Below are 8,810 nucleotides of genomic sequence, written 5' to 3'. Positions count from 1 at the left end.
CGCTTCTAAATGCGACCTTGTTGACCAACGTTATAAAACGGCGGTAAGAAGCGGAGTACAGAAAGGAAACAAAGAACTGTTCGCAGTGGAAAGGCGTATCGCTTTGCAGATCGATGTAAACGCGCGGATCACTGTCGGGCCAGGTGGTCGTTAAGTCTGTTTTCGATTTGCGGTCGCAGGGGCGGTGGGAGTGGCCGCCGAGACAGCACGCGGCCCGGCGCCGCCCGTAAGGTCGAGATTCGCCTCCCGCGGGAGGGGGGTGGGAGGGGAGCGAGGGCGGGGCGGCGCCCGGGCGGGCCGCGCGGCGTGGTGGGGGCAGCGCGGGCGGCGGCGGCGGCGGCGGCGGAAGCGGCGCCGTCAGTCTGGTGGCGTCGGCGGCGGCGGCATGCGGCGCTGAGCAGAGCCGACGCTGAGCAGCTGTCATGATGGAGGTGTCGGCCGCGCCCCTCGACTTCAGCCTGGCGGCCGTGCGGGGCAGCCGCGAGCAGCCCGCGGGCCTGTCGCGCGCCACCGCGCACTCCGCCTTCCGCGTCGTCACGCCCGCCAAGGCCAAGACAGGTGCGTGCCGCACTCTTCTCTGCACGTGCCGCGTCCCTAAATACAGTGTGATCTGCCGCCTAACCGCACCGTAGTGTCTCACTCGACTGGCGACGTTTCGGACGCTCGGGCCCATCTTCAGGTCCCAGAGCCGTCCCTCAGCGCGTTACCATTAGTATCATCGGCGTTTCTCGTTTGAGAGCTAGACTGCCGAATTACGATACTTGACCATCACCTGGAGACGCGTTGCTGGCAGCTGTTACCGACGAGCTACCGGACGAAATAGTCACCTGAAGATATCCGAAGTATCCGAAACGTTTCGTGTTGACACATTTTAGGGACTCGTTACAGAGTGCTTTTTGTTGCTCTAACATCAATTACGCAGATATGGTAATGCATGTTCTGTTTCCCCTACGTCATTGCAATAAAGAAAGGCAGAGAACCACTCCCTTGTCATGGTGGTTAAAGCGCTCACTCTTGATCACATGCTACCTCTGATTTAACTGTTCTATTGAGCTGTAACAGTATTTTGCAGCCTTATTACGTTCAGTTGACATGTGAAGCTACTCACAATGTTTCTCTATGTGCATTACAACACATGGTTGCTCTGATAGAAAATTCTGCTGCCTGGCTTTGTTGTTGTGGTCTTCAGTCCGAAGACTTTCGTGATGCAGCTCTCCACGATACACTGTCATGTACAAGCCTCTTCGCAACTATGTAACTACAGCATCTTAGATCCATTTGAAACTACTTGCTTCATTGTTCCCCAGATCTACCTCTATAATTCCCCCACACCTCCTCTTGCCCACTCCCACCGTCACCAAATTGGTAGCCCTACATTCAGTTAGTCAAGTTCTGCCATAAGTTTGCTTTCTCCTCAGTCCGATTCAGTATCCCCCACTTAATTATTAGACACACCCATCGATGCTTTGGCATTCCTCTGTAGCAGCACGCGTCAGAAGCTTCTATACTCTTGACGTCAGAACTGCTAAGACATCCGTACCAAGCTGCCTTCGGTACAAATAACTTTATGCAACAGTTCCAAATAGCTAAATTTATATCAGATATCGGATGTTTACAACAGTGTCGACCACATCAGTTATTTTGCTACCCTCAAAGCAAAACTTATAGTGTCTAATTTCCTAATCTAATTCCTCCATCTGCATTAAATTCGACTGCATTCCATTAATCTTGTTCTATTTTTGTTGATGTTCATCTTATAACCGATTTTCAAGACACTGTTTATTCCGTTCAATTGCTCTTCCAAGCGCTTTGTTTTCTCTCACAGAGTCACAATGTCACCTGTAAGTCTCAAAGTATTATATATTTTTTCCAATGAACTTTAATTTCCTTTCGAAATTTCTTCTTGGTTCTCTTTGCTGCTTGCTCTACTGCTGAGTGTACAGGTTGAATAACATTGGAGATAGGACACAACTTTGTCTCACCCAAACCGCTATTTCGCTTTCATGTCCTTCTCGTCATATAACTGCAGTCTCGTTTCTGTAGAAAATGTCAGTCATTTTTCACTCCCTGAATTTTATATCAGCTACTCTCGATAAGAGGCATGATTATGGCAAAAGACTAAGATGACGTCTTCCTGAAAGCTATTTCCGACGATCTAAGGAACGACATTATCTTCTGAACGCGTAGCAAAGTTTCAGAAATGCTTCGTAATCCACACGTTTTAGTGATTGCTTACAGGACGTTATTCGTTGCTCTATCACCGATGAACCAGATTCGATAACAAATGTGCCGTTGTCCCTACAGCGTTGTATTCTATCAATTAAATTAACGCAAACAACAATTAGCCTTTCGCTGAAAATGGGCAGTGTTGAATAGTTTTCCCGATCACTTCTCTTTAGCCCGTCAGCATTAAAAGGTGTTGCGTCACCGAGAACAACGCTGCCAAATGCAGATGTGATTGTCCGACAAGCTAAGGGACAGGATTTTCACCTGAAGATGTAGCTCAGTGAAACGCGTCGTGATCGACACATTTCAGCGAATGTTTACGATCTCTCTTTTATTGCTGCAGCAATGATACAGATTCGTAAATTATTCGAAACAAAAAATTTTGTGAAGGAAAACACTCAAACAATAGCTTGTAGTGTAATAATTTGTGTGTAACTAAAAAGGAAAACGGCTCTTACTTTACAGCTTTTCTGTTATTATTGTGTTAGCAGTGTACCACACTATGAAAAAACTACACTTTCAGGAAAAAAGCAGTCCTAAGTAAAACAGCTAAACTTGAGAAGAAAAGCTTCTAAACTGGACGTTACATGCTCCACTGTGTGTTTTTCAGAGAACAGAACGTCTTCGTTAATAATGGATTTTTACGATAACTGCTTTTATTTTGTTACTCTTCCGAGTGCGTCCAAAAATTAAAAAAAAGGTTTTCTAGGTTCATAGTGTTTCATGTTCTATTTTTATAAACAATTCCGGAATAAAAAAAAGACTTCGTCGATACTACATTTTTATGAAGAGCATCTCATTCGGAAGAAAAACATTCAAAATAAAATATTTAGTAACGTCAAAGAACGCTACCAGTGAATGTATAAGATTTATTCCCCGTGTACAAATAAGCTGACGATTCTAGTTTGCCGCAACATTTTCTGCAATTTTTGTGGGCGCTTGAAACGTTCTTAATACGTGCCCGACATCTTTTGGTAACCAAGCTCTTATCCTTCCTCAAGCAGCAACACTTCTCCAAAGTTTATAGGCCTACCTACGAGAAACTGCGTTAACGAATAATTTCCGTAAGCTAACATATGACTACTACCAACTATTAACTGTGCAAAGTAGAACGTAGACATAGGTGCCACGGAAAGTCCTATGTCCGTAGCCGAATGTGTGCACTAATCATCATGTACTGTTCTCTGCTTAATCGCAATCCATCTGTCCCTCTGTAAAGGATAAACGAATTTTTACCGTGTTTGGTGTTCACGTATTTCATTTTATGAAGAAAATGTCAGTCGCATGGAAGTGGTTAATTTAACATGTAGGTTAATTCCCTTATGCGTGATTTGCTTCGTAATCTAAACAGGTAACCGCGCTCGGCGAAGGAAAAATTCATTGTCTGTTGCATACAAGCATATAACAATAAGAAAATGAACAATCAAACAAGAAAATTACAGATGTCGCAGATAAACTTTTTTTTTCCAATTTTGCTCCTTTATTTGCGTTGCTTCCTCCGGTCAATGATGCACTTTTATAAAGAAAAAAAATAGATTTCCGAAAGAGATTTAGTCTTGTTCCATTCCTAGGCGTAAAATGGCACAAGTGAACTGAAGTAGTTTTATGTTACGTTCTCGGAACGGAAAAATTACGACAAAAGTCATTCACCGTTTGTATAAACATGCCTGTAGTGCAACAAACAACTTTTGTTTCACGTTGCCTTCATAATCACTTAGAAATAATTAACTGTAATAAATTGCTCTACTAAGACCGGACTGCCTCTCTCGTTTGAAGAGATTAGAAGAACAGTCTACGTACAAAGTAATTTTTAGTTCGAGCGAGCACTCTTCCCCATCAATCTCTCGTGATAAATCAACAATATTAATTAACTAAAGCCACGAACAGCGGGGTTCAACGGATAAATTACACTTAACTGCCAGGGAATACTATTTGCCGAGCTCCAACCGTGCATCGCCTTTCATGTTACCCGGGTCTTTTAACCCGACTGACTCCATCAAATTCGTACATTGCGTCGCTTTGTCGGGTGCGAGGAAGAGAAATATTTTGTTTATAAGCATAAAACGACAGCTGCAATACCGAAGTAAGTCCTCATCATGGCTTTCTGAAGTGTGTCAAGGATTTCCGACCACCGGCTTCCGTGTGCTAACTGCTTCACCCACACAAGGTGAACAACTGCAGTTACAAACATTATTGTTTCGAAATGATGATATGTGATGCTTATCAACAATTACATGGTCGGGTTCGTAATCAGTGTAGCATACTATCTGCACAATAAATTTGACACTGCCCACTGAAGTATGTAAACGGAGATTTTACGTTGTATCCATTTCTACAGGTCTTTTGGAACTACACTTCTGTTCCAGTTAGCCGATTGTGTGAGGGGAACGTTGTTTTGTTATCATCTGTGACCATAATTAGCTGTGACGTAACAGAGTTTTTCAGTAGAACGTTGATCTGAGTTGAAACGAAGTTTTACGCAATCAGAGTTTTTATTTCATATCCGTCAGAAATCAGTTTCGTTTTTCGGTCGACTACTCTTTTCTACCTCTCGCGTATGCCGATTTCATTGAAGCTTCAACGTTCTGGAGTATTTTTGTCCTAACTTACGGGTGGTTTCATCTTTCAGAGAGCATACGGAAATCGGTTCTACAATAAAAAACCTCCGTTCATAGCTGTTTCCATACTTGGCTCGCCAGTGGTCCTCTGTATAGTTATTCTTATATTTTACGGTGTCGCTGAAGTCCGGACGCTAAAATTGTAGCTTCTTCTAGCCAGTGCTTCAATGGCATTGCGGCAGCTTACTTAGCTCAAAGGACGAACTGTAGAATAAGTGCACCAACTGGAAAATCTAATTAAGTTACTTTGTTTTGCAAAAAGTAAAAGGGGAATTTACGCAACTCGCAACTGCAATCTTCTAGTCGGTTGTAAGATTCCTTATCAAATGTGAAATTAACTACCTCACGTAGCTCACCGAACAACGTTACTACACTACATCATTAATTTTGCGATTACCAATGTCTTTGCTTATAACAGTGAATGCACCTGTCCATTGTTCGACAGAAAATAATTATATTTGGGATTCACATTATACATTATCAGTAAAACGTATTAAGGCATTAACCATTTCTCTGGGATAGTTCGCCTTTGATGTTCTGACTTCCGTGGAACGACATCGGAAACTTGTCTCTAGCTGTTGCGCCTTCTGTGCCGTCTACGGCAGTGTTATTTCAATCATTTCGTTTTCGATAACTCCTTAAAACTGTGTAACGGCATTTCTTAAGTATTCTTTGGTTGTGGCAACCTTCACTGTATGATTATGCATGTGCCTCTTCAAAATTATTTAATATGAAACATGCCACTGTAAAAGGTTTACTGTAAATGTAAATAAGCATGAGACTGGAGTTATTACTATTGTTCAGAGCATATTTTTACACTGTAGTGACATAATTCTCTATAAACGAGCTATATTCTGACTCCCCACGAACCTTTAACAGTTCGTTAATATAGGAGTTAATCTCTGCTTACTGCCGGTGCACGGATAGGGGGTTGTTGTGAGGACAGAACCTAATAATTTTTTCAAAAAAAAATTGCAAAAAAACATGTCCTGTTACTCTGACCCTGGCAGTATTACTCAGTGCAGATGTGATTCTTTTTCAGATAGAAAAATAATCGATTAAAAAACAAGGAAAGCATTATGAGAGAAATTTCTGTGCTTATTATTTAATGTAGCTCGACATCTTAACACTTGTGTTAAATTTTCTAACATAGGTACAAGGTAAGCCACCTTATCTACATTCCCCTAGCTGGAAACTCGGTGAACAATGATAGCGTATCTTTTCCGCCTAGTATATAAATAGGCCTATTTCTTGAATCCAATCATATTCAATTTTTATAAAGGTTGTGTCTAAATATATCTGCGCTATAGCGCTAATGTATTTTTATATCCGTTGACATCAAACATAAGTACAACTAGTGGCTTAAATAATTCAGCAAAGGAGTTTATTCGAAGAGGTATCTGCTTCCATTCGTGTTTTTCGTAAAAGGAATGTGAAGAATTCAGATTTACAGATATTGTGTCTTACATATAAGAAATTAACGTTATTTTATGGATCAAGCGTGCTTACATGGCGGTTTACTGTATTATGTAACGTTCTGTGTCGCGAGAAATTTCCTGCATCAAAAGGCAACTCAGCTTTTGTTTTTCTATAGAAGTGAGACAGGAAACCTGGACTATGTAATTGTTATGGCCCCAATGTTTCGGCGAATACACAAGCATGGTCAAGAAACACAGAGTGGTCGACGATAAACAAGAGTTGTATTTCTCATCTGTTGATATATTTTATGTACTGAATAATCGTAATTAGTGCAAACAGGCGTCGTATGAACTGTAATTTGGGACAGCAAGTAACGTGTTTCGATTTATTATCATTATTCTTCACCGAGTCTCGCTAGAAGCCTGAAGCCCTTCTCACAGAGTGAATATTATCAGGCACGACATAAGACATACTTCTTTGTAGCAATTAATTGCGTAAAGCAACAGCGAAGTGCTATGTATTTCGCATACGCGTTGCAGTCCAGTAACGACGTGCTAACACAGTTTTTAGCGCAAAGAAAGAGAGGTTACGTATGGGCACAAGAGAGGGAGCAGTTAAATTTCACCGAAATGGATATTTATTTACGCATGATTGCCAATTCTCGGGCAGTTATACGATTACTCCGCCAACACAAGTGACTGGAGCGGAAAAGAGACCAAAATCTTCATTCATACATGAACATTACTCTTGGCTTCAAACCATCAGCAAAACATTTATCTAGTGTAAGTCTTACAGTATATGTGATAAGATACCGAGTATGATAGACAAGTAAAATACATAAAGTGCCCCAGTGTTCTGATTCTTTTATCATGCGCTACCTATTCACATTAGCTTCATCACTCCTAATCTTTAGGAAAGGGGTCTTTTCGCTGAAGAATTAATTTTCCCCTACGATTTTCAGTGGTTCGACGGTCTCTGCAAAGAATGTTTTAAGTATTCTGTGCATTGTAAACATGTACATGCGAGCTAGAAGTAAAAGTTACCTAACTTTATACTGTGACGAATCTGCTCGAAAATAAATAATGATGGAATAAATGACGTCTGTGTACGACTTGTCATGAACCAATAAATGATCTAAAAATGATTTATGTTAGACAAGTGGAAGAGATGAATGGGTCTTACAACCTGCTTGATACGGACACAGCTAAAATAAGAAAACATAGTGTACGTCTCTTTACGAGAAAACCATAAACTATGAAGAGCTGTACACATTAGTAAACACATTAGAACAAAGACTTTTTAGAGTAACAGGGCACACATCCTTGCTCTTAACTTTATACTCACAAGTGTAAACGAAGACAAGTTGGCTTTCTAGAGAGAAATGCCTCAGAGATGGAGATGGGAGGAAGGTGAGAGAGAAGAATTGCGTCATGTCATATTGCGAATTGTAACGATGGTTAGGAAATACAGAAAAGAGTGGTACGAAAGGAGATTATTAGATCTGAAATCAAAGCTCAGGTGTCTCAGTGCGTATGGAGAAGATGGGACGCAAATGAAGCAAAACAGCTGCAATCTGTCTTGTTAAGTAAGGTGTATTTGCTGCCGCCGTCAACAGTCAATTTGAGTCCACAATTCCGCGAAGAAAGAAATGCGAAGGACTGTGTAGCTTACGCGTGCATAGAAAACGCTGCTGACTGCCTTCAAAAGCAATTTTTGCTCGATTTTAATGGCGGTTAGCAATCTGATGTGCTACCGTTTATGGCTGTTAATACCAACAGAATATAATGGATGAGAAACGAAACCAACCCATCTCTTTGACGAAGATTATCAACATTTTAAACACTTATTTAATAAATACATTTCACCTCATTTTACTACATTGCTCGGTAAGTATTAGGTGTTTTCGTCTCGCTATCCGTACAGAACAATTAAAACTATTATTTTTGAAGGGAGTAATCTATGAGCACTATTTATTCGGTCGAAACACTAGGTATGCACACGTCTGCCGTCGCCTCTGTAAAAATGCGCACTTTGCTAACGAACCGTACGACAATGTACCGGAACCTTCTAACAGCCATTCATACAGACATACAGGGTGTAAATTTTAAGTTGACAAACCAGAATAACTTAAAAAATGAGCTTCACACGAAAAAATGTGTAGAATCCAAAGTTGATTATTTTCGAGGGGGAGGGGTGTGTGTGTGTGGAAAAGGTAGGGTGGGAGGCAACTTTAAAATTACAAATGAGAACCCCCATTCTTTATTGTAGAATCAGATTCAACATAAAAAACTACGTACATTTTGTTTTAAACATTTGCTTTAATTCTTGGTAGTTGGCGCTGTAATTCAAGAAAATCCATGTTCTCATTATTGCGCGGAAAATGGATACGGATAAACAAAAATGCTTAGTTACTTCGTAAATTTTTATTCGATAAAACTAAAACTCTCCCCTCTTTCCCCATAGGGTGGGGTTTGAGAGAGAGGAATTAGAGTTTTTACAAATGTTGGCCCACATATTAATTTTTTCAGCAAGTTCGGATAACTTGTT

The 8,810-nt window shown here is 40.9% G+C and overlaps 1 protein-coding gene across 1 annotated transcript in view; it reads left to right on the top strand.

Moving 5' to 3' along the window:
- The first annotated feature begins 425 nt into the window (after positions 1 to 425).
- Positions 426 to 8,810, top strand: part of LOC126273256 (zinc finger protein Gfi-1-like) — a 341,803-nt gene continuing 333,418 nt past the window's right edge. Inside the window, exon 1 of the mRNA XM_049976800.1 lies at positions 426 to 558. Coding sequence (XP_049832757.1) covers positions 426 to 558 — 133 coding nt within the window. The remainder of the gene's footprint in view (positions 559 to 8,810) is intronic.

This window comes from Schistocerca gregaria, chromosome 5, assembly GCF_023897955.1.
Source record: "Schistocerca gregaria isolate iqSchGreg1 chromosome 5, iqSchGreg1.2, whole genome shotgun sequence".
Taxonomy (NCBI): Eukaryota; Metazoa; Arthropoda; class Insecta; order Orthoptera; family Acrididae; genus Schistocerca; species Schistocerca gregaria.
This window is presented reverse-complemented; position numbering and strand designations above follow the sequence as displayed.